This window comes from Lagopus leucura, unplaced genomic scaffold (genome assembly GCF_019238085.1).
Source record: "Lagopus leucura isolate 7727_CA_CO unplaced genomic scaffold, USGS_WTPT01 Super-Scaffold_100047, whole genome shotgun sequence".
Taxonomy (NCBI): Eukaryota; Metazoa; Chordata; class Aves; order Galliformes; family Phasianidae; genus Lagopus; species Lagopus leucura.
In genome coordinates this window covers 230,402-257,360 of record NW_024962293.1, presented here as the reverse complement: position 1 = coordinate 257,360, position 26,959 = coordinate 230,402, and the positions used below count along the sequence as shown (strand labels likewise).

General features: G+C 39.5%; 1 protein-coding gene across 1 annotated transcript; it reads left to right on the top strand.

Moving 5' to 3' along the window:
* Window positions 1–594: 594 nt before the first annotated feature.
* ZNF831 (zinc finger protein 831) lies at window positions 595–11,722 on the top strand. The gene is made up of 5 exons (XM_042884944.1): window positions 595–4,821; window positions 5,674–5,816; window positions 7,467–7,636; window positions 8,626–8,777; window positions 9,875–11,722. The coding sequence occupies exons 1-5, from the start codon at window positions 595–597 to the stop codon at window positions 10,721–10,723; spliced, it is 5,541 nt and encodes a 1,846-aa protein (XP_042740878.1). The 3' UTR covers window positions 10,724–11,722.
* The last annotated feature ends 15,237 nt before the right edge of the window (window positions 11,723–26,959 follow it).

The following is a 26,959-nucleotide window of genomic DNA, read 5'->3' as shown; positions in this document are numbered from 1 at the left end:
TGCTATTTCACTGGGATACCATCTTTTCTACTTCGTACATATTTATGTAAACCTCATTGGTGTAAAAAAATTGGTTCAGTTTTAGCCATATCTGGTTAAACTCAGACGATACAGCCATGCTTAATGTCCCGTGTTTGGAACGAGTTGCCCAAAGATGTTTTACCCTCAGTGGTTTTCAATCCAGCCTCGATAACACACGCAGTGACCTCGGTGTACCTCAGAACTCGCCTGGCTTTGCTGAGTTTGGGCTAGAGCTGCATTTGCAGATCTGATACTCGGATTTATTTCTAATGCTTTGTGCACCTATTGTAGGTATGAAGTGCATTCTTCATTTTTCTTTACACTATTCAGAACTCTTCAATTTCTAGCTTAGCAATAAAAGATGAATCAATTTAACTGGAAAATACAGTAATTATAGTCTGTATAATGCCTGTATGTGATTTGTTGTATTATTTGCTAGCATTTCAAGTCCAGTGATTGACTTATATATACTAATAAAAAAAATGTTTATTTTAGTTAGCTGTCTGAAGACTCCTACTGGTCTCATTTCCCCTTCCCTACAGATACACGAGTACCTGACAGATAACCTTTGAAATGGAGGCACAGAAGCATCCTGGTCTGACAGCTGCACTAGCAGACCAGCCACTTCCAACCTCTTCTCTTCAGCCTGCACAGGGTCCTTCAGCTCTCAGCCAAAGCAGTGCGGTTCCTCCACAGGAACAAGCACTGCCTCAACCTGTGTATCTAAAAGCCCTCACCATTCCCCTGTACCAGCCTGTCCAGCCAGGATGCTTTCAGCCAAGCAGTCAGCTAGTGGCTGGCAGGAGCTGTGGAAACCTGGATAGCAGTAATATACCTCTGATCCTGAACCCACTTGTTCCTTCCGAAGGCACAGATCAGCCCCAGTCAGTGTTTCAGAAACAACTTGGGCAAACTCTCACACTGAACATAGTGAGCACTTTACCTGTTTTATCATCACCGAATTCTTCTGTCGGCGCGCCTATCGGAAGCCCAGGAAAATCAAAAAATGCTGGGAAATATATCTGTAAGCACTGTGGTCGAGACTGTTTGAAGCCAAGTGTCCTTGAGAAACATATTCGCTCTCACACAGGAGAGAGACCCTTCCCATGCACCACTTGTGGTATTGCATTTAAAACTCAAAGTAATTTGTACAAACACAGAAGAACTCAAACACACGTCAACAACACCAAACTACCCTCAGACTCTGACAACACCGGTACACTGGAGCAAAGTGAGAAAGCAACAGAGAGCATCACATCACAGCAAGGCACCAAAGGACATGGTAGCAGCTATGAAGACCGGGGGATGCAGGTGAAACAGGTGACTTTAGAGACCAGTGCTGTAACAGACAGTAAGAAACTTAATGACCTTTCAGTGCCAGCAACAAGCAATTCGTCAATATTTTCAGAAAATCAAGAAAGAACTCATCAGTCTTTCAGTTCAAAGACTGGTCAGGAAGTTTCTGAAAAAGAACCTCCAAGTTTATCATTTCCAGTTGCCTTGCCAAATGGTCAGTGCCAGATAAAGAAGATGCAGGAGCAAAGAACTCCAGCTGCCAACAAGCACATTCAGTTGCAAAGGCAGCAAGCAACATCTTCAGAAAAACAGTGGGATTACAAGCCATTTGACTGCAAGCTAAAGAAGTGTGAGAGCACCGACTCAGGGTATCTGTCACGCTCTGATAGCACAGAACAACAGTTGGCATCCTCCAGCCCGCTGCACAGCCTCTGTGAGCACAGCACTGAACTGGAAAATGAAACTGCCGTCAGCAGCTCAAGGTGCGCGGCCGGAAGCAGTGCAAAGTCAGAGCCAGCTGAGAAAGCTACAGCCTTGATGCTAGAGAAAAAGAGGCTGGAGGAACACATTTCAAAACTTATTTCTCATAACAAAATTGTGGTGGATGACACTCAATTAGACAATGTGAGGCCCAGAAAAACTGTCCTTTCTAAACAGGGAAGCATAGATCTGCCAATGCCTTATACATACAAAGACTCTTTCCATTTTGACATCAGGACTTCTGACACCAACAGGAAAAAGAACTTCTCTCTTTGTTCAGCAAAATCCACCTTAGCACCCCTAGAGAAATGCAAGCCCATGTTTTTTCATTCCGTCCCCACACAGTTCTCCACAACGATAGATGCTGTGCCTGTCACACGAAGCAACTCCCTGCCATTTGTGGAAGGCACGAGAGCGGTGCATGACAACGCAGGCTGCTCAAAACCGCTGTCTCTTACTAAGCAGTCTGTAAATACAGGCGCTGCTGCTTTGCTGCCTAGCAACAACCTCATTGCAAATTCGGTGGATTTTCCCAGCAGCCATCCTCGAGCTCTAGTCAGACAGACAGCAGTGGATGACATGCCACTAAGTAACGTGGCTGATCTTCCTCCCTCGGAGGAGCTGCAGATGAGTGCGAGGCTTGGGACCGGAGAAACAGTCAGCACTAAAAACAAGAAACACAACCAAAGGAAGCTAAAGATGTTCTCGGAAGAAAAATGGCAAATGTATGGAGATGAAACCTTTAAGAAAATCTACCAAAAAATGAAAAGCAGTCAACATGCCAGGAAAATCAAAGAAAGGGGGAATAAGATTGCAGATATTACAGGCTCCACTCCTGATTCAAAGGAATCAGTCAGCAGTAGTGACACTGCTGAAGAAAAAGATGTCAGGAGCTCTGCAAGTGACAGCCTTTCCTCCCTTGTGACAACAGAATTAAACACTGTTAAATCAGAAACTGGTGCTAATGGTAACCATATTCCACACAGCACGTCCTTAGAGGAAACCACAGACAGTTTAACCTATGTAATGGAGACATCACATTCAGTAAATGCGAGTGCACATACTGCAGTGAGCAAAGCTTCCCAAGATCCCCATGGCAGCGACACAGACAAACACACGAGTGGCAACAACACGTTACCAGCTCCAAGCAGTCGAGAGTGCAGGCTGCAAAATACTCAGTGTCAACCCGACACTAACAGAATGAAGGATGACTGCTTGCCCGTACTGAGTAGCAAATGGGAAGAATCAAGTCCTGGGAAAGAATCCAGTACGTTTGAATCAGATTATAAAAGCACTTCAAACAATTATGGAAACCATAACAGGAATCAGGAAACTGTCCGGCATGCCTTGATGCCCCTGTGGCTCCACTGCAGCAACAGAGAATCCTTAGGGAAATCCCAGAATTTACCATCAGAAAGAAAAAAGCTGAAAGTTGAAGTGGAGAAGAAAGAAAACATTATTTCAAAGTGCTACCCTAGGCCCTGTAGTGAAAGCAGTGCAATAAATGAAGCAGAGACTGCCTGCTGCACTATCGCTCCGTGTCTTTCCACAGCACCAGTGAAACTCTCCAGTAAAACAGAGGAGCAAAACCCAAGCGCAAGAATAAACGAATCAGCTGGAGGTGCTGAGAATGTGGATTGTGTAAAAACAAGCAGACTCCCCACTGGAGTCGTTCATTATGGTGACATTAACCCTCTTTCACATTCAGCAGAGATCTCAAAAGCTTCATCTGTGGGATTTTTGAGGTCTGACTTCAGGGGAAGTGATTGCGATACTTTTGCTTTGCACAACACAACAGATAAAGATGTCAAAACATGTCTTGTGAAAACAGGAGTACCACTTTTCAGTGACAGCACTGCTAACGCATCTTCCAAAATCCATCATCTGCAATCTGGTCAGTTAACTCCAGACCCATTGAAAAATGCCTTTTCTCCAAAATATATCCTTAAATTGCCACAGGACCAGAGAAACTCTGATCTGTCGATCCTGCTTCAATCCGAACAGATTACACCTCGTACTTCTGTGACAGATTCCTTAACCAACCCACCCTGCTCTTCCAACAGCAGATCACCCTGTTCTCATTCCAGTGATGTGCTTTGGTCCCCTTTAAAATTTGAAGTGAGACAAAAAGGCAGCAAAGGAGAGCTACGATGGAACTTACATGCAAACTGGAAAACTCCAGTATTGTGCTCACCAGCCAGTTCAGAAACAACAAATATCTTAACAACAGTAGATGGCACCTTTTATAAGGAGGAAATTATGAGAGGGGCTTGGAAAAGCAAACAGAATAAAAATAAACTGAATTATCAAAAACAAACAGAAGGGAAGTGGGTGAGCATAACTACTTCATCAGCACAAACCCCAAAGAAGAAGATATGCTTTACTTCTATGTATTCCAGTGGTTTTGTCATATCAGCCGACATCGCAGAAGAAAAAGTTTTACATCAGCTTTGCTCAGGAGGTGACTCTTTGATGACAGCATCAGGCCAAAGGGAAGCTTCTAGCAAGGATGCAGAGTCAACAGTCATGGGGTGGGACACAGGTGGAAGCCCAGGCATTCTTAAGGACATGTCACCAACATCGGAGGATACGGAGCAGACTCAGAGATCAAAAGATAGCTCCACTTATTTGTGCCATTCCTTTGGCACTTTTTATTGCCACGCTCTCACCACTCACTGCGAGGAATTCCCAGCGCTGTGCAGCAATAGCCTGACTTCCTACTCTGAAAGTTTTACAGTACTGAGCACCAAGAGCACCTTCCCATCACTAAATGCTGAAACTCGGTTAACCTGGTGCTGTTTAACAAAAAGCCTTCCTCTGCCTGCTGAGCAGAAAGGGAATGCAGACTCTGCTTATTCCTCCATGCACATCCACAAGGAGTCCAGCAATGAGTGCGCACTGTCAAAATGTGATATCTCTATTTTCAAAATGAAAAACATTAGCAAGGCTGTGGCCTCCAGCTTAACAAACAAGAGCTTAAACACACTGCCTTCATCCTTTTCTCAAGGACAACAGATGCAGGAGGTAAGATTAAGGGTCCTATTTCCTTTCTCAAAAGGGTGTAATCAGCTTACAAGGACAATTTTAATAGAAAAACAAGAGAATTAAGAAACAAATTAAGAAACTAATGTCCATGTTTATGGACATTTGCAGGCATTTGTGATGCAGAATTTATGAGTTATATCGTTACAAGTCATACTTGTTTGGTGCATAAAACATGCATAATTTTGTGTATGTACCTTTCACTCAAGAATTTCAGTAGAAATGCTCTCTAGTGAGAAGACCATCATTTCCTCAGTTCTTCCCCTGGGGTATTTCTTATATTCTTTTGTGACAGTATTTGTATTTCATAATTTTCGTTTTAAATTAATATTTGAATTAGAGTAGGACTTATGAGACAGTCAAGCTCAAGATTTTATTTTACTTGGAGATATTTAGAGTCAAAGGCAGGCTATGTATCAGATGTTTCCTTATGGTGAGAGACAAACATCAACAAAATCAAATTGCATTAATACTCTGTAAGCGTTTAAAGCCTGAAAGCTTTTTGTTTTTAAGTAAGTGAAGACAGACCAGTCTGTACAGATCCTAGAACAGCTCTATAAGACTCAGCTTGCTTTTTATATGGGGAGAAGAATGCAAAAGAACGCACGCTAATTCCTGTACCGGCCCACAAAAGCAGTGGGTTGTTTAAACTTTATAAAATCAGATGGACAAAGTGATTAGAAAAACGAACATGAAAATTCTAGGAAAAATGTCAGAGAATCCTATCAACTACTGTGCTACCAGTGCCATCTAATGAGCACAGATTCCTGCTATCTCAGTTAATGTAATTCACAACTTTTAATGTGCTTTCAATTTTTTCAATGTTTTTAATAGTTACGCTCAGCAGCTCCTGCTGGTGCTTTCAAAAACATATCAGAGAAAAAGAAGAAACCATCAGTTTGCAAAAAGGAAAAACCAGCAGCAAATAAACTCAAGAGGAGCCACAAACAGAAAAAAATTAAACCCCCCCCCAAATGGTAAGGAATGTGCTTTCATATGGTTTCATCTTCCCTGGATACAAACATCATTTTGCTGCGATGGGTGTAAAAGTGTCCACAGAAAACAGAAAGCCACCCCCAAAGTTCAGCCTTGTCAAAATTGGGGGAGAAAATAAACCTCATAGCAAGATCTATTCCCAACTGCAGCAGTTCCACAAAGGTAAATTATCAAGATTATCAAAAGTGTCAATGTATTATTTGCTGTCAGGAGCAAACTTTTCTAAGCAAAAGAGACATACAGCAAAGAAAGATGATGACTGGTCAGGTGAGTGTTACTGTGCTTCAGAACTGATTCTCATCTGTCAAAATTGCCAGCACTCTGTTTTGTTTGAAGGGAAGCAAAATACTTCAGTTTTATTCCTGTTACAGTTAAAAGCTATATGCAAGACCCTTCTGTCCTCAGATCTGTATCTTTTATTCACAAGAGAATGCAGAGGAGAAAAGTCAAGTTTTAGCAGCAAGTGAATAAAGCCAGCCGTAGTTTAAATGATCAATCAGTTTAAATATGAAGCTGAAAGAACATAAGGCTATTGAAGGCACACTGTACCAATCAGTGCAGTTCCTCTGACTTCAGTGGCACTTCATTTCGGTGGAAGATTTAGCCTCTAATGTTTCAGGAGTGTGAGGCAGCAGAATGTCTGATGAAATGCTTCAGTAAGAAACACATCGTGTGTGCATACATCCCTCTTATTTAATCTTATGACCAAAAACAGACAGAGCTTTTCCTTCAGGACAAATCACTGTTGGTAACTTAATCCCCATGTCTACCTTCATAAACAGCACCTCAATTTTGAAGGATCATCGGACCACACATAGAACACTCAGGTCTGTATTACCCAAACTGTCTTCTGGCATTCTTCTACATGTTCAGGTTCTTTTTTCCCCTTCTTCACCCCCTTTTCTTTTCTGCCAGCCTCAGGATTGATTTGGCCATATCAAAAAAGTACAGAGATTCAACTGAGTACAGAGACCTGAAAGCCAATCTATATCAGTAGCTAGCTGGCCAAACTTTTAATAATGAAATGCAATATATTTTTCTTATACACCAAACATCTAAATAAGCTGTTAGGTTTACTTAGCATATAATGTTTGATTCTATTGATACAGGAATGGAAACTTCCAACGTAATTTTGTCCCAATCATTAAAATTAACTGAACTAGCTGGAGAAAATGACAAAGTCGTTGCATTATCCAGTGTGAGTTTTCTAAGTATCTGAAACATGTTGTTCAGCACTGATGATTGCTGATTAGGTTGCACATAAGAAGTACAAAAAAGAAAAGCAAAATACCAACAACTGTGCACTCATGCGATTCTTGTGCATTTCAGTATTTATGAGCATGCAGTTTTAAAACTCCAAATACAGAAAAGTGTTTCTAGATCTGCAACTCCTGAACCCTTTTCTCCCAGCAAGCCAAGGACATACTGAAATCCAACACTGAGAAGTTCAGTAAAATAATGGTTGGAGTATCTTGTTTTTTGCATTAACATGAACTCACATCGCCTCCACAGAAGTAAATTCCTGAATTCCCAGGAAAAAGGCCTGATGTTGTGGTATTATTTGTATTCTATGATGGCCAGTCTTAAATAGCACATATCTGTTTCACCTTTCAATGCCACTTGCAATGCAGGTACGGAGGAAGGCACATACATGGATACGCTCAGCTGAAAATGAGCCGACTGAACAAGAGACGCTGTTTTCCAAATGGAACACTGGATGTTTTGAAAAAGGGCTGCTCATCACAAGCCTGTACATTTAACCACTGTAAGAAGTGCCATTCTCCTCAGTCAAAGGTTCAAGGTAAGAATCTCAAATATTTTTGAGTGTACTGAATGTTTGGCTTTGAAAAGGTTGAACGTTAGCAGTATTTCTGATATGTACCTGCTTTACATGAACTGCAAAAATGCTTTTGGCTTTCAGTATCTTCTGCAAGTGAAAATATAACCACACGACTTTCATACATATACTTAGATAAGTGAACTTGCAAATTATGAGGTCATTTAAAAAATAAATGACACAGAATAACCTTCCATTAGGAGCCTGCACAGTTTAGGATCAATATTTATCATTTTCTGAAATTAGATTGTATGTTTGCTGTATGAAGTGAGTGTATGGGAACTGCTGAGCCATGGCCTGAACCTCTGATTGATCACCTGAGGTGAGCCATGAGTCAGCCAGAGGAGCACAGGTGAAGGCAATTCTCCTGTGCTGCAGGAAGGGATGGAGCCTGGCTGCACCCCTCCTAGGCCTATTGAAGAGCTGCTACCAGTGGGGAAGGATCTCTTCTGGAGATCCTTCCTTCTGGTGTTTTGTGGTGAGCCCAGCATAAAGGTAAGCCTTCCATTTATTCTCTCTTGTTATCATGGTCCAGTTTGCCTAACTCTCTTGTCTATTTTGTGATTGTAACATCTTGATATCCATTGATTATACAAGCGAGTCTGGAGTGTTGACTTGGTTTCAGTAACCCAGTGAAAATATTCTGCTCCCTTGATTTAAAGGAGTGGTAGTAATGGAAATGTTCATGTTGTGACCTCTTTTGAAGCAGAGATGTTATCTTGTGTCTTTTTCATAGCAGATATGAATAGGTATTACTCTGCAAGACTTCTTTATTACCTTTGAAAACAAAGTTGAGAAAAGGTAGCTGGGAAAACCTATAAGGCTTAGGATAAAAAGTTACAGAAAGCAATAAATACATGAGAGTTAGATGAGTGAAATGATGAGAAATTCACTAATTCTGGCATGTGGGGGAACATTCAAAGTAAAAGTTTATTCAAACTTTTTCTCAATAGAAAATTATCTACACCAGCAAAAGGACTCATCTTGCTCTGTCTCAGACAAGCTGCTTTGCATAAGGAAGAAAGAAGGAAAAAATAACTCAGGAATATTTTCCCACATTGAAAACCTTACCCACGTTAAGCAAAATGACACAGAGGATAAACAAGTAGGTATTGCACCTTATGACTGTTGATTATGAGAAGAAAACAAAACATACCGGTAATCAAAACTTGAACTTTAAAGCTGCTAAACATAATGCAAGTTGAGAGTGCTTTATCACAGATTTTTACTAAAAATGTATTAAAGTTATTCTGGGGCGCTGCTGATGGAGGTGCCAGCAGATAGGGCGCTCTGTGCCACGTGGTGGAGCAGTTATTAGCTTATCACTGGGAAAGTGGGGAGGATGCTAAGAGACACATGCAGTGAAAAGTGTGTGCATCCAACATGGCATCAGGGCTTCTTCAGCCATCTGGGTACATCTGTGGGGCTACAGTTTCAGTACTACCAAAGGCTGCATTAGCCAAACGGGGCTTTAGGCACATCTGTGCATGCTGCAAACAGTGCTGTTGTATGCAGTGTCAGCAAAGCCTCTGGGAGAAACAGTCTATATCCTTATCCTAACTGTTTTACTTTTCCCTAGACTAGCCACAATCAAAAACAGATGCTACTGAGCCAGACTGGTTTTGTGTAGCAGGAGCACTGGTTCCTCACATAAAATAAGCATTTAGGAGAATAACTCTTATGATGGGTATTATTGTAGGAAACAAAATTATTTCATATCTCACAATCTCAGACATCATATTTCTTAAAGATTCATCCTAAAACTTTCCTTCAGTGATGCATAAACATCTTTGAAAGATATATATTCAAATATCTTAATAAAAAGAATGCTGTCCCCACACATACACATGCAGCTGGAAGTGTTTGGCTCCCATTACCCAAAAATTATTAGCATGATTTGTCACCTAACCAAGAAAAAACACCTTAGAAAAAACATAAAACATACATCTATCACTACACCTCACATAGTGGAAGAAAGAAAAGCCTTCTCATCAAAAGAGGGATGAGTAACTCGGTCTGCAGTAATGAGTTGTTTGAATAAAGGTTGATACTATCCTTAGCTACTCAGTTGATACAAGTTACTGCACAGCTAAATGCCTTCTACCAACAGAGTTGACGTTATTATCACACTCTTTTAAAGGACGGCATTGCTTTGGATTGAAAATTCTTAATATAAATGTTTCCTCTCCCTAATTTCTACAGGACATTTCTGGGAAAATCAGGGAACACGCAAGAACAAATTTCTCTTTTCAGACTATTGCACCTCTGGAAGTACCTATGGCAGCTCATTCCCTTCCGTCCTCAGTCACTACAGCCATGCAGGAAGTCAGCAGTGATGTGGAACCTCGCTGTTCAGTGACACAACCACTCGTGCTTCAACAATCACTTCCAGAGGAGTCGCAGACAAATGTTCAGACAGACTCAGTGGCAACTTCTTTTTGGTCTTGTCCTTTTGGTCTTACAAATACAATCAAAGGTGGCCAATCTATCAGCACAAACTCAGAGACTTCTTACCCTCTTTCCTTAAGTCTAGAGGTAAGACAGGAAAATGTACCGAGTGCAGAGTTAGAGATTCAGAGCTTTGGTACGTTAGATTCAATGATTCGGGCCTCAGGAAGAGCAGAAGATCAAACTGAAGAAAATACATGCTCATCTTCCAAGGAAAACTCAACTCACAATTCCCAAGCTACATGTTTGCATTCACTGGGATCAAAAGCAGAATCTCATCTTGAGTCAGTCTCTATGGCTAAATTATCCCATACAGAATGCACAGAGCAGGAGAACTCTCAAAAAATCCTTCACCTTCGTGGAGCTGCAGCCAAGAATGGAGCCCACCAGCAGACAGAGACCTATGGGAGGCAGCACGAAACAGCTTCTTCTACATTTAAAAAGCCCTCAGTAACACTCAGGTCCCCTGAATTCAGTAATTTCTCAGCAACAGCTTCCAAGACATACAAAAAGAGAGGTTTAGAAATGATGAGGAAGCAAATCAGAGTTGAATACGATGACACTAGTAGCGATGATGAAGATAGGCTTGTTATAGAAATATAAATAGGCTGCTAGTAGCACGCTTGCATGATGGCCCATTACATAGGAAATACCAGGTATGTTTGTATTTCTGAAGCACTTTAGGATCGGGAAAGCCATTCCTCTGTGCAGCATTCCCTTCTCAAGAGAGTTCTTTATTCAAAGGACTCAAAACTTTAAAAATAAAACTTATTTGAAACAAAAGGGGAAGCTTGCATCATGTACTTCAATGGAAATATTAAGCTTGCATTTATGAGGGGTTTCTAGCATTGTTGACCTTATTACCAGTCTCACCTAGTGCCCAGAAGCGCTAGCTGCCAGTGGTTGTATTATTAAAAGCCTGCAGTGTGTTTATGTAAATACACCCACCAACAGGAGCAGCAGCTAAGTTTTCCTGGAAGGATATGGATGTACTCCTATGTACTCTTTTTTTGTAGTCACTGCTAGTTGTTCTGGGAGTGACAAACTGGCATTAAGGGGAAGATGGATTCCCTAAGTGTATGTGATCCTGAAAGAGCCTGCAAAAATGCTGATCTTTCTCCATGTTGCACAAATGTCAATGCTTCGCTGTGACAAACGACACAAGCACGCTTTGGTTTGTGTTCTGTGCCTTTTATGCCAGTATCTACTCAAATATTCTCGATTTCTAGTTGGAAAACATGGATGTTCGCTATTGGTTCCTCCTTGTGGTAAAACATCTGACAGGCTCTTAGATGTAACTGCAGTGATGCTATTTTATTGACAGTGAAGAAACTATAAAAAAAGCTGTTCCCTAAATTGTGCTACCAACCCCCAAATTTACTGGTTTCTTTGTGAATAAATAATTAGTCCAGATTTGACCAGGTGTATTCACTTGATTAAACCAATCAGCATCCCTCACTTCTACACGATAGTCAAATTCTTTACTTAAACATTTACCAGTTTTAATACTGTGAATCACATATAGTGTTTTATAGAGAAATCTACGTGGAATACTTGGAATTGCCTTTGCTTCCGTTATGCACAATTAAGCTTACAAAGATCCTGCTTACAAATAGATCTAGTATACTATAGGGAAAAAAAATAAATGCATACGTGAAAAAGGATGCCAAACATCACATGGCATCAGCTAACAGAAACAAAACCAAGAGTTGAGTCCCATGTATTCCTGTATTGTCGTGTTTTATAAATGGAAGTTGTATGGGAACTACTGAGCCTGAACCTCTGATTGATCACCTGAGGCGAGCCATGAGCCAGCCAGAGGAGCACAGCTGAAGGCAATTCACCTGTGCTGCAGGAAGGGGGGGAGCCTGGCTGCACCCCTCCTAGACCTATTGAAGAGCTGCTACCAGTGAGGAAGGATCTCTTCTGGAGATCGCCTCTATTGGTGTTTTGTGGTGAGCCCAGCTGAAGGGTAAGCCTTCCATTTTATTCTCTTTTGTTATCATTGTCCACTTTGCTTAATTCTCTTGATTATATTGTAACATCTTGATATCCATTGATTATACAGAAGTTCTTGAAAGTATCCATACAGAACTTAACAGTTAGACACAATTTATGTTCACTAATGTACACCGTTACAGAAAATAAAAATAGTGACAAAACATTGCTACTTCTAATGTTAAAAAGTTAGGAAAAAATCTACTCTTTCAGAACTGAGGATGAGCCACAAAAGTTTTCTCCCCTTTTGAAAATGTCACAACTCAGAATTAACACAGAATTTTCAATAGCATTACATAAATAATTGGTGACAAAACTGCGAGGAAAGGAATCTAGGAACATTAGTTCAAGGAATTATGCATTTCCTCCTTTAGTTCTCATTTACTAAATGCTGAGGTTATAAAACCTCACAACTTGCAGCTCAGAAATACAGTCAGTTCTCTTGCTATACTTTATTGCAAATTTCTGTAAACATCAGTTGTATTTCCACGTGCCACACAACAAGAGGACAAGATGGCCTCAGATCTTGCCTAACTTGGTAAGCTTTGGATTCAGAGCTCAGCAAGCATGGGTGTATATCTGAAGAATGAAAGGCATCAGCAGTGGTATGGCCCTGTGAATGCTGTGTTTTGTTGACAAGAGAAGCAGTACGAAATTGCCATTTAATTTAGAGTGATACAGCTGAAGAAGCCTGATACGGCTCTAGATTGTTTTTATATTGTTAGAATTTTGTCTTTATACTGCTGAGTTGTTTTATCTTAATAAAAATAAAAGGTGAAGATCAAAATATCACTAATATTGTGCTAGTTACTAGGGGTAATTTATAGAACCAACTGCAGAGATGGGAGCTCAAGAATGTCTCTATTCTCAGGGTATAAACTAAGCACTATGCTATCCATAGAATTTCACAAGCAAATCTTTTCTTAACTACAAACATGGACATAATGAACGAGCTGCCAGTTCCTGTCTCCAATCGATAGTAGAAACTCACAGTCATTTACTAGAGAGCCTACACAATTATTGTTTTTTTCCAAAAATACCATTACTACTCAAATTCAAGCATATTGAATTTTAATCATTTTTAGTCATACTTGTCTTAGATTTCTCAGTCTACATCAAAACTTAACAGGAGATCTAATGGGTTACTTTGACACCTCTGAGAGAGAGATTAGCAAGAAAGTTGTTGACAACATCGTAATTTGCCGAGTTTCACTAAGTTTGGCATTACCAGGACTAGAAAGATCAAAGAAAAACCTAAATTGTTCTTGTTCTGCTCAGTATTATTGCTCCACAAACAGTGGGGAGTTTCTCAGTGACTCTTTGGTGCAGAGAATATTGTGAAGTCAAAGAAATACAATAATGTTAATCTAAATTGGAAGAAGAGAGGAAAAGAGAGGAAAGAAGGGAGAAGGAAGAGATGTCAACATAAAGACTGCAGAAAATCTTGTGAGAATACACAAAACAGAAAAAGTTCCTCGAGTACCTCATCATTAAATACCAAGGAACAGAAGTGATTTAGAAGAAGAAAATCCAATCACTCTGACTGACTGAAGAATGTGTTGGTTGGTGTCCATAAATTAGAATAATAAAGTAAGGACGCAATCCCTGTCATTTTTATTTCGGAGGTTGAAATGGAAGTAATCCAGAAAGCTTTATGTGACAACAGTAAATATAAACAGGAAAAAAAATGCCTGTTTACTGTCCAGAAAGGTGCTCACTGCAAATGCACGATACCTAAACTTAGAGAATACAGAAGGTGTTGTTCAGATGGAGTAAACTCGGTTCAAATACAGAGGCCGAACTGAACTACCAGGCATCCCATAAATAACAGAGGTGTGACAAACTGTCACTTATCATAGTTAACAGATTCTGCTTGTGACTGACAGGTTGCAATGCATACCTGAGATTCAGCTCAGCCAATATTTCTTTTTAATTCAAACTAAAGATGAAAACACTCTACTTTTTATGAAGGAACAAGTGTATTTATGGCCACTCCTCACTCAAAAATGTTAAGCATCCTTACTAATGAAGCCATTTCAATTCTGAGGAGTCACACTGATGTACATGTATAAGTTAACTCAAGAAAAGCAATTCCTTGCACTGCTACACCAGATATAGTACCAAAGTATCATGTCCTTACAGTGAAAAGCATTCTCCAAATCTGTTCCCAACCAGATTTCAGCTGCTATTTTATTGTGCTGAGGAAAACTAATACCAAGCCACTTGAATATTGCATCTCTTTCCTAGAACCATTGGATAGCAGTAGTCTGATATAAATATTTATGAAGTTGCAATAAGGATGTCTGCTCTTCAAATAAACTTTCAAACTTTCTCCATATTTTTGTTACTAGTAGCACGGATGACAAAAATATGGGTTTTTTGCAGTTTTTAATCAGAATTCAAAGTTCCGTGCCAAAAACCTAAGAAAGTAAAATTTCTGATGCTTCAAAGCTTTGCAAAGTCTCCTAAAAACGAGTCTTTTAGAAAATCTCTGTACCTGTCAAATCCAACCCAGATGTAAAGAAAACCTTTGACGATGACATTTAGAAAGCACAAGACAAGACAACACCTGTATCAGACTAGACCAGCAGCCTCCACGTTAGCTATATTCACCTCATGCTTTTGCAAGAGTTCTCTCATTAAAATAACTTATGGATGTGTAATGAATTTGCTGTAAAAAGTTTTTTCTTGCATAATGGCTAAATGATGTCTTTTAAAGTGGAATTTCTCAGTAATGCTGAAACATTCTAAAGAAATTCAGAAATGTTGTGTGAAGAAACATTTATCCTCTGTAGATTTCGCAGCATTAAATATAGAAATTTCTTTGTCATATCACAGCTGTAGCTGGAACAAAAATGGGATGATTTCAAGCTAGATGAGAAAGAATATTTTAAACTATTTCTTGACAGCAGTAATCCCTGATATATTAACTCAGTATGAAGTTCAACCATTTGATTTAACATTAGAACTGAAAACTGAGAAGAAAAACCATCCCCCTTTAAAAGCATTAACAGATCTGTTGTTGCACATTTAACAGCATCACACAGGGAGGCTGTGACTCCAGCACTCTTTCTGGCCATGCAGGAGCAGGGTCTGAATCACATGAATTAATGTGTGAAAACTGTGAGAAATGCTCTTAAGTTACCGAAGTTGGAGTTTGCGTATCCAAACCCAGCTGGCCATCTGGCGAACAGCAGATTTTGGCTTTCTATGCCATACTGTACTCACAGAACAAGGCTGCAACCGGGTTATGTAGGAAAATTATTCTCTGCCTTTTACACAAAAGATGTGTCAGCTACGCAGTGATATTTCTAATTAATTCTCAAGAAGCTGAATATCAAAGCCACATGAGGGCACCAGCACAGAGAAAAATCTGTCTCTTTGTCCTTCAAAGTCAGCAGCAGTTCTGATGGATCATTACTGTGCTATGAAAACATCTGAAATTTCTTTTCATGTGTGTGATTCTCATCATAATTTTACTTCTTCTGTTGAAGAATGCAAATTAAAAGGCAAAATCTGTCACTGTCACTTAAGATCTATATACAGCACCCACTACTCAAATAGGCTGTAAATGTGTGAATGTTTCAGATTTTTACCCTTCTTTAGATGTGAGCAAACAAGTTCTCATTATTTCAGACTTTCCTAATAATCTCATTAATAACTGATGTTTCATTGATCTGTCTGGAAAATCATAACTCATACATGCAATTTCACTAGGGTGGATGAGAGGCGTGCAAACCAACCAGAGCAATCCCAGAGATTAAGAGACATGAAGATATTTTCACAGGCGTGAAAATATAACCTATAGGAAAAGATACCACAAACCTGTTCAGCATCAGAAAATCAAGGATGCATGAACAAAACGGGAACGCACTGTCACATCCATTCTGAGAGGATATGAAATAATGGGCTTAATTTGCAGCAAGTAAATTGCATACTAAGTAAAGATCCCTGTTGAAGAGCAACTGAACAAGTACCAAATAGATCAGGGAGGTTACAGACTCCATTATTTGGGAACTTCAGTAACTGTTTAGATGAGTGTTCTTATTATAATATCATTTGTTAATAAATTCTTTTTTTTTTTTTTTGTCAGTAGCTTCCTCAAAACACCACGCAAAAATATTTAGTATTTGTGTGGCTGTTTATGCACTACTTGTGTACACACACGGAACGGTATCTAAACACATTTGATTTGCATTACTCAGAATGTATACTGCAATGTATATCTGGTATTGTTTATTGCTTGTGTTTTATTTACACAAATGTTCCTGGTTCATGTCATAATTATCATCATGTAGTTAAGCAGCTTTGCTAAACCACTGTACATTTGGTTAGTTGTTTGTTTTTGTTTTTGTTTTTTTAATTTTAGCAAAGCTTTTGATGTGTCTTCACAGTATCTTTCCAGGCGAAATGTGAAGGATACAGCTAGGTAAGTAATATGATGGGTGAAAAATAAATGCCCTCATGGGATGGGATGGATGGGTTACAGTAAATGAGATTACATCAGGCTAACAACCACTCATTAGCAAGGTTCTGCAGGAGCCCATTTTAAGTCCATTCCTCTTCATCTTACATGATGTAGATGCAAGATTTGAATGCATACTAAGTAAGTTTGCAGATAATTCTTAACTAGAAGGAGATGCTGACTCCTAGAGTATAGAAAGCCTTTGTAGAGAGACTGACAAACTGGAGGGCTGGGCAATCACCAACTGCATGAAGTTCAAGAGGAAGCACCAGATCCTGCACCTGGGATGGGGCAAGCTTAGTTACATGTACAGACTGTGAGGACGAGGGGCTGGAGAACAGCCCTGTGGCAAAGGCTCTGGCTGACAACCCTTGCTTTGTTTGGCCCGGCGTAGAGGAGGCAGAGAGGACGATTCATGGGAGCCTACAGCTCCTCACTGGGAATGGAGGGCAGCACTGAGCAATGCTCTCTGGTGGCAACAACGGGGCCTGAGGGAATGGCATGGAGCTGTGTCAGGGGAGGGCCAGGTGAGGGAAAAGGTCTGCACCTGAGAGTGGGGGGGAATTGAACAGGCTTCCCAGGGCAGCGGTCATGGCATCACGACTGCTAGAGTTCAAGAAGCTTTTGGACAGAGCTGTCAGACATATGGTTTGATTTTTAGGTGGTTCGGTGTGGAGCCAGGAGTTGGACGCAGTGATCCTTGTGGGTCCATTCCAACTTGGGATATACGATGATTCTATGATTAATTTTACCTTAAGGATTTGTGTGGAATTAAGGCTGCAGATTAAGTCTCCTGGTCTGTATTTTTCATTTACCGTCAGCATTCCACAAAAGTCATGTGGACGAAAAGGTCAATATTATTTTTTTAAGCCATAAAATACTGAGAGATTATAATAGTACATTTAAAGTGTCTTGTTGGAGCTGGATAAACATCACGTAGAAGCACAGAATGTAAGAGCTGGGTCTTCCACAATTTGGTTATAAGCAATTCCCTTAACCTCAAGTAGTACTCAAATATTTAACAAAGTGGTCCTCTTTCTCACAGTCCATGTCCATGCACCTACTGACAACTGCCTGAGAATCCTCTCTATTTATGTAATACTTGAGTTTAGAAGAGTAGGTTAAACAAGGGAGAAACTCTCTGGAACATTTTTGGATGCTTTACAAAGTGGTCAAAAAGTATTCTAGTGCCAAGGGACAATGTACTGTTTTATTCTGTCTCATTAACAGTCCCTCATGTTAAGGTGTTTGTTTTCTTGGAAAAGAAAAACAATTCTTTCTTTTTTTTTTAAATTAAAGATAAACAAAACAATGATTCTAATAGTCAATCCATAATTTACTTTCTTTAAGCTTCACAGGTTTTGTTTATATGCATTTGTAGCATGTATTTGTTTTGCTGACTGACAAAAACAAGCAACGCTAAGTACAACATGATTTATTATTAGGAGTATGTACTTAATCCAGCAATGATTGGAAGTGTTTCAGAGTCTGAGCAAGCTCAGATATATTAAACTCTGATTCTTCTCAAAGATTATTATGCCATTAACAAAATGAAAAGTTGGATGAGAGCCATGGGAGCTGTGTTTCATAACCTACTGCGGTCTTGTTTTCCAGATGTCTTAAATGCTACTGAGGTCCAGTAGTGCTGGTGATGAGGTCAGTCGCTCTACATAAATGCAGAATGCTAAGCCTTTGTGGAGTCAGACTTCATTGTATCTTCCTGAATTACACTGGACCTCTCTGGGCTAAAGACATTAGAGGCATTCACAGTGCAAAATTAAGGTCACAACAGTACCTCTTCCCGTTCTTTTTTCATAGATTTTTAGAGATAAACACTGGCTATTACTTCTCATTCTTTACGTATCATAATCCTATTTTTCTTGATAACATACCTCTCATTTCATTGTACATTCCCAAGCAAAAGATTTTGTCTTAAATACACAGCAGGGAGTATGACAGGGCATTCAGATGAGCTGCCTACTGTCCTCCATAACAACATGCCATTACTGAATCTTCCCTCTCTCCATCACAACGCTCAGAGCAAAAAGAAAAGAACAAACCTTACTTCCGCAGCATATTTTGGCAGCAATGTGGGCTATCAGCTAAACAGGAGGAGAGGTGCCAGGGTTCTTCCTACCTATGTAAGGAAACTGTAGTGTGAGAAGAGGAATAAATCACGGGGAAGCTCAGCAAGGCGTTTAATAGCATGAATCTCAGAACCTACATGTACAAATGCAATTACAAGATTGGCACAGCTAGCAATTTAGATAGCGATGTGCACATACATGTTGATGCGTGTTGGCTGGAGGGAGGAACAGCGAAAATAACACCTCTTAAAAAGTAATTTGACCATTAACTCTACAATGCTTCTTAGTGTTCCCGTTGCTTACAGAGAATGATTTGCATCGAGCTCCTCAAATGAAAGGCAATATAAGCACATAAAACAAATCATCACCACCTCTGCATACCACAAGTGTTTTTATTCCAATTCTGTACTCATTCTTCTTACGAAAACGTTTTGCATAACTTTGTTGGTTGTAGTCATGGGTTATGCTAGCTGTAAATGGAGCAAATATTAAAAATGGAAATGATACAAAAGTCTCAGACCTCAGATCACTTGATGTCCAGAAGCAAGAAAGTAAATACAGCCAAGTAAAGCTGCCTCATCCTGCGCAATATTATAAAGTTTAAGACATTATATAAAAAGGATTTGCAAACTTTGATTTAAAATTATGAACAAAAGCAAAATGTTCATTATTCTTACATGTTCGGTATGAAAAACACAATAGTTTTTTTTGGTTTTTTTTTTCTTCTTCTCATTATTTGTTCCAGATGTGGGTTTGCAGATGTGAATGGCTGGACAACAGTCAGAGAAGTGGAATTAGGGAAATATCTGTAATTAATAACATGCCTGCGGAAACATGTTCTGTACTTCAAAAAGAATTCAGGTGCTATTAGATCTTGGAGAACCTCCTTCCCCTGAAGATGTTGACAAATTTGAAGAAATTCCAAGCAGGAAAAAAAGACTGGAGAAATAGATTACTTATGCAGAAAGATTAAATGAATCAACCTTCTGCTCTCAGTTACACCAATGCAGTCCAGTTAAATTAAATGACAAGGACTAACATAATGAAAAGGAAAAGTTAACTCAAATTTATTAAGAGTTTGTTTAGAAGTGCTTAAAGTAAGAAATCCCTCCAGGAAGGAAAAGAATTGATGAAGTATTTCAGGGAAACAATAGGTCATGCAATAAGATTAAACTGAAAAAAAGAGAAATAGGGTCAGGGAACGTTCCACTACAGTTACATCTACTGAATCCCTCCTCTGGAGTATTTAAGTGGGGGTAGAACAGAACTACTCTCTGTACAACTCTACACAGGAGGTCACTAGAGAATATGATCAAGCAGCTTTTCTGGAAGTCTACTAATGATTCCATCATTCATAGAATCAGACAGTGTCTACATCCACTGTTTCTCACTACATTAACTCACATAGTAGTTGCTAATGAATTACAATACCTTATCCAAGCTGGATTAGTGTACTAAAATGTAGTTGCACTGCATTGCCTTTCTATGTTAAGAATTTTGCTTGACTTTCCATTTTGCTTTCATCAAGAACACAACGTGTAAGGAAGCTCAAATAAAAGTAGAAAAAAAATAAACGTCGCTGTATCGGTTTAATTACAACATCACAGCAAAAAAGTAGGGCCAGGAGAACAACCTTACCAGTTATCTTCGCCTCCTGAATAATGCAGTCAAGAGTAAGTCTCTAAGACACTCTTGAAAATACTACATTTGCTGGTATCTTGTCTTTGGAAGTGGCAGCTATCCTTGGCATTTTTAGTTTACTACCTACAAGGCAAAGAGATTCAAACCATGTGTATTTATGCCCCAAAATCACCAAAATTCTGCTACTGGGAATCCAGAAAGATGCTTGCAGAAACTTGGTCTCAATGTAACAAGGATCCTAGCAGCAGTCAGTTAAGCTTATTGTCGTGAGTATATAAGTGGTCTGAATTATTCACTTGGACATTATTTAGCATTATCCCAGAACTACGCGTTTATCCTTGCTGAATTCCATCAAGTTGCAGTAGGTCCGTACCATTTTTTCCATCCATCCATCTGCCCAGGATAAGATCCTGAATTGGACACAAGGATGCTGTGGGAAACCGCATCACAATGTTGCTAAAGTTCAGGTAAGCAATATCTGCTGCTCTCCCCTCATCCTAAGCTCCAGCTATCTCAAATTGAAGAACAACGAGATATGAAACATGGAGAAGTCAGTACTCAAAATAGCAGTTCTGATGGAAGGTTTCCAAATCGGGCTGTAGCAACAGTAACTATGTAGCAGTAAAGCCAAGTCTAAAAAAGCCACAAAAAGATATACAAAGAGAGACAGTCACTTCTTCACGCTTCCGCACATGCACATTTCCATCACCCTTGATCCCATGCTGCGTGACTGCAAGAACATGCTGCGTGACAATAAGAAAAGGGTGCTTGACTCAACAGAAAACTATTCAGTTGACTGTCCTGAAGCTCTTCACATAGCTTGTATCACTTTAAATATCTTTTCTCCTTGAAAAGTTAAATCCATTCCACATTCTTCTGGGAAGACCCGGGGCTAGCATTCCAACAGGCAGTTAACTTGGACGTTGAATTCCCTTTTTTAAAGTGTGTTGGACAGTGTTGTTGAAAAAAGAATATATTTAATCCACCTTCAAATGGGTCTCTCAGTTGTTTCCCCAAATCTACGTAAGTGATAGCACAGTAGCAAGTTACATGGCTTGCTTCAAATACTTTCTGGAAAGAAAGCCAAGAAAGTATTGAGTGCAACTACTAGTGCTCATGCCTTTCGCTTAATTTCAGTGATAAGAAATGAGTGTCTATAATATATTTACACCAATGGCAGAACAGGTTTGTAACATTCTCTTATTTTCTCTCACTAAGCGCATTTTAGACTGTATGGGAACTGCTGAGTCACGGCCTGAACCTCTGATTGATCACCTGAGGTGAGCCATGAGTCAGCCAGAGGAGCACAGCTGAAGGCAATTCACCTGTGCTGCCGGAAGGGGGGGAGCCTGGCTGCACCCCTCCTAGGCCTATTTAAGAGCTGCTACCAGAGGGGAAGGATCTCTTCTGGAGATCCCCTCTCTTGGTGTCTTCTGGTGAGCTCAACCAAAGGGTAAGCACTTCCACTTATTCTCTTTTTGTTATCGTTGTCTGCTTTGCCTTACTCTCTTGTTTATATTGCGATTATAACATCTTGATATCTATTGATTATACACAATTATATTGTGATTATAATATCTTGGTTATACGTAGACCTCTGAGATATTTGAATAAAGTACCTTCATTGGATACACCCCAAAATACCTATTATTGCTAAAAACAAGTGCGAGTTTAGCAAATTCTTCTCAGTAAGTCTTTTCCCTGTGGGTATCACATCTTCTGAAGAGCTTCTCAGGAACACGCTGATTCCTCATTGCCACATCTCCTCCCTTTGCTCCACTGTTCTCTCTTCCCTTTGCTCCAAACCCCCCATATACATTCTGGGTGGGCAGAGCCACACATTTCTGGGTTCAGGAAGAATTGAGTTGGGTCTGTCCGAATGCTTATAACTACGGTTAATATTGTTAACATGGAAGATCAGAACAGATGAAGTTGGCTTGAAGTAAACCACCAAGTTAGAGTCTAATCATGACTATTTGGAGTTTCACCCAAGCTAATAAATCCTAAACCCTACTGAGAAGTCCTGGAACTTCCACAAGGGACTTCTTAAAAGAAGAGCTCTAAAGCATTGTACAGATAGCTGTGTCACCAGACTAACTTGGTTCTTGAAGACTGATTTAAATGCAATATCTCAGGCTTGGGTATGTGGCCAGTCTACTCACAGAATATCTAAATCAGCATGTCCAACTGGCCGAGTTAACATGATTTACAAAACTGAAGAAAAAGCAGCCAAGGGACTCACAAAACCGGTTTTGATTAATTTGCTAGTTCTTTATTTCTAAATTCAAATGGGAGAGGAGGAAAATGGCTGGGCCACAGGTCAGTGTGGAAAAAATAATAGAGAAAGGACACTGATAGCTATCTGCTAGAGGATAAGTCTGTTATTCAATCAACCAAAGAGAGGAAGTGTCATTCTGGAATACAGGAATTCAGAACAGGAAACAAAGCACAAGAATGTGCAACAGAAATGGGATGCTGCAGGGAGCTTGGACGTAACTGCAGAGCAAAGTTCAGATACAAAAACTTCTTGATCAGCTGTAAATACATAATTCTGGAGAACATTTTTAGGGCAGATGGCATCAAGGAGATCTCTGGTGCTTTTCCTTGCTATGAAAACAGAAAGATGGCAGAAGCTCAGGGGATTAGCTGATAAGCAGGTGCTGAAAACAACAGAGATAACCTGAGAGCCTGAAAAATGACCATGGGAGCAGGATCAGCAGCAAAGAAAGAATGCCATGAATCTCACATGAATTAGTGAGACCATTGCTCAGATGTAGAGCAAATGTAGGCTCATGGCACACAACAGATTACAAAGAGATTTAGAGTGCCACAGCAATACTGGACCAAGAAGACAAGAACTCTGTCCCCCAGACAGCATGGTGGCATTTCTTAGTAGCCATCTGCAGGCAGCACCTATAAGGAGCCAGTCACCTTAGCAAAGTGGAACAGGTTTACAAGTACTTTCCCTTCCTCCAGCGACTGAGAAATCAAAATTATGAAATGCAGGGAAAACTAACAAAGGGTTTTACAGAACAGCTCAACTTAAAACAGACCACAAGGCTGTATGAAACACATTCATCTGTGAGCAGAAATACAGAAAGTAGCAACTAAATTGCTCCGAAGACTCCTAAGCCTACAACCTTTGCTGTTCTACTAAAAAGCAGATATATAAAGAAGTCTTAATAGCAATAAAATCCTAATAGCCTTTTGTCAGACCAAAAGGATTTAAATTCTTCCACTAAATCAACCAAGTCATAACATTAATTCGGAAAACATTTTACTTCAGCGATGATGGTCTGTAGGATTGTGTGACCCAGGCAAACATAAAGGCTGCAGTCAATGAAATCAATGAAATTAAGACCTGTTCTTCCACTCAAAGCCATAGATCAGATAGCATTTCAGTTTGTAAAGTTTATATGTTCTGTTATTTTCCATGTGAAAGCGAGTCAGAATATAGACTGTAGACATACAACATTGGAGAGACCACAGTTTAATGAAAAACTGCTGTTTTCAAGTTTTCTAATAAGAAATGCTTATATTTTGCCAACTTAGTGAACTTAGCATAATGGTTTCCTCTAACCATTGTCTGAAGTGGGTAAAGGATGCAAATAAACTTACATGGGAAGATTTTCAGACAAGAATAGGTGTTTTTCTGTGTAACCAATAATTGCTTTACCAGACTGAATCTCTTTGGGACTGCAGTTCTTCCTCCCTAAGAAGATCTTAGTTGGTGAGGCGTACCTAGTTAATATCCTCACTTTACCAATGTCACACAGGCTCTCCCACAGCAAATATAGGCATATTTACAGCAATGAATTTGAAGTAGGTTTGTAATTTCTACTTAATTCAGATTATACAAATAGAATGCTTTTCTACCTTTTCCTCCCCTAATCTGGGCTGAAATAGAGCTCTGGCTACAATGCATTTCAAGAGGAAACATTCATATCACTCCTTGGGAATATTACTAGCCCACTTTGTTCAACGGTGGAACAAAAATACTTGGTTTTATTGCAGCCAAAACATTTTGTAACTGGCCCAGAGAAAATTGATAAGAAATCAATCCCTTGTGCCAGCTGCATAATTTAATCCATAATGATATTCCACCTTTTAAGTGATATCAAAAGAGCACAGGACCTCCCCAGATGCAGAAAGGAGGAGGCCCACACTACTTTGTTTTGAAGACACTCTCACTTGCTAGCTAAGTTCAGCATGTGATGGATCTCTATACGTATTACTTTTTAGGGTGCCATTGCAAAACAGGTTCTTTTATTCTCTGAACAAAAATATCTGAGCACTAAGGGACATCTAAATTGCACATCAGGTTGCAGACTAGTTTTGAAATATAACCAACATTTATTTACTGCACGACCTTATATTATAGATACCGTCCCGAAGCTTATAGCCAATTGCATATGCAGGCTTTTATATTCAGTGAACATTCCTACTTCTACCTCACACTGGATTTAGGAATAGTTAACATGACAAGTATCAGCTCATAAGTTCCATCTTTATCATAGACACACAGGCCTTAACACCTTCTATGCATTTTATTACATCTCACTTAATTCCAGAGCTATACTTAACATGATAAGGAAGAATGCTCTCTCAATTTGTGAGAAAGGTTTTAGGTTCCTTGAAGGGGAAACAAAATCCAGCAGGACATGGCGGTAATACTGTCCCACAACTCACACAAACCACGTTTCCAACTTTCTGTTGATAGAGAACAGCCATACACAGTGTTAAAAAAGCAGTTTTCCCATAGGTGCCCTAACAAAGTTAGGCTATTCAAACACAGAGGCATAAATCAAGAAAACAACACTGGTGCAAGATGTTACATGTAAGTTATACTACGACTTTAAAGAAAACCATCTGGGCATAAAATGTAAATACAGCCAGAGTGCAAAAAAGAAGAGCAAATCAGCCACACTTTTTAAATGCCCCAAATACGGAGCCTTTATTCTGTAAGACTGCTGAATTTTAATTCCAAACACCCATCTCAAATAAAACAGCATTCAAAATATCACCGAAACAGAACAGAAAGGTTTAAGCAAGATACATTTATTTTCAACTTCTGGCTTATTTAAAATACACTTCTTTGAGATTAGGAATAATCAGTACTTCAGCGGTGGACAAGAATTAAAGATGGAGCTTCCTAGAAAGACTTACTATTACATATTTCATTTTTCAGTGGCACCAAGAGACAAAATGCAAACACTGAGATAGCATTCACACAAAGGACAAGAATAATTTGCCTCAAATGTTATAACCTAAATAGGCCCAAAGAACACCATCTGCCCAGATTGCAAAATACTTCCAGAAAGAGAAGGTGATTTCCTAAATCATCATGGGAAATGTATATCAGAATTAATTCTGCTTCTTATATTGCTGTATTTTTACTTTCCAAATGGAAAAGCAACCTGGACACGCTTTACAGACCTAAGAGTTTATATGAGCAGCCCTGAGAAACAAATGCAGAGGAAATAAGCACACGGTGCAATACACAGCCCTTGGACAGAAGGACAGTGTAATACTGAATGAAGGTTAGAAAACAAACCTCAATACACCGCTATATCCATAAAGCAACTGCATTTTGGAGGTATGTTAGAGTCTGAGCAAAAAAAAAAAAAAAAAAAAAAAGGAAAGGCCTTTTTAAAACCAAAAACTACATCTTAAGGGCATGAAATACCAGTACTCTGGGTCTTCATGGAGACTTTGTACAGATCATTTGTATAAGCAATGCACTTGAGATTTGATTACATACTTAGTTCTTCTGTTTATTTATTTACTTTTAAACAGGATGCTTACTTGGCTTTAACTTAGTTTGGAAAAAGGGAAATAAGGAAGATTTTGAAAACAAACAAATTACTTACAAATAGAAAAAAAATAAATAGAAAAAAAAAAAAAAAGGTCAAAAAAAAAAAGGTCTGCTCTGCCCAAGCCCCTGTGCAGGGGCGTACACTTGCACTTTCCTCCTCCTCCTGAGCCAGCCTAGGAACTGGTAGCAACCAATAGCTGTCACCACTGACAGATCCCAGCCCAGAAACAGGAGACTGAGTTTGTCACTGATTTCTGAGATATTTACTGAGACAGGGAATCCTGGCCTCAGTTCCTGATTCAAGAAGGGAGTATGGGATCCCAATTATAAACCATAGAGGGAGAAGCAAATGATGGTTTAACGGCATTTAAAGCTGAAGTTTGTATAAAACAGATGTGAATTTTCAAACTAAACAACAGTTTTACTGTGAGTGAAAAAGTTGAAGCAACAGAGGAAAGAGCTGTGTCCTCCTCTGCAGCTGAAGGACTGAAAGGTGAAAGATGGTTCTCTTTCAAGGAAGTTTAAGCCGTGTGTGGCTTTTTTGATGGGTCTAATCTGTTCAAGTTCCCAACTGTGCAAACCTACTGTCTTGACCAGGAATGGAGGAGGCAGGAATTGCTTCTTCCTATGGACATGGAGTACCTCTAGCAATCACATCCTTCTGTTTTGGCCCTTTGAGTTAGTGCTATAATTTAAATATAAAAGAAATAATAAATAAATCATAGAATTGCTCAGATTGGAAAAGACCTTCAAGATCATCAAGTCCAACCGCAACCTAAGCAGCTTCATATCATTTCCAGGGAGGTCTGCGTAACGGAGTGCTCTTACATTCT

Bases quoted from the DNA above. Each gene is read 5' to 3' on its own strand.
- ZNF831 (XM_042884944.1), top strand. From the start codon at position 595: ATGGAGGCACAGAAGCATCCTGGTCTGACAGCTGCACTAGCAGACCAG. The intron at 5,817-7,466 runs GTAAGGAATGTG...CTTGCAATGCAG, and splicing joins ATTAAACCCCCCCCCAAATG to GTACGGAGGAAGGCACATAC. The intron at 7,637-8,625 runs GTAAGAATCTCA...TTTTCTCAATAG, and splicing joins TCCTCAGTCAAAGGTTCAAG to AAAATTATCTACACCAGCAA.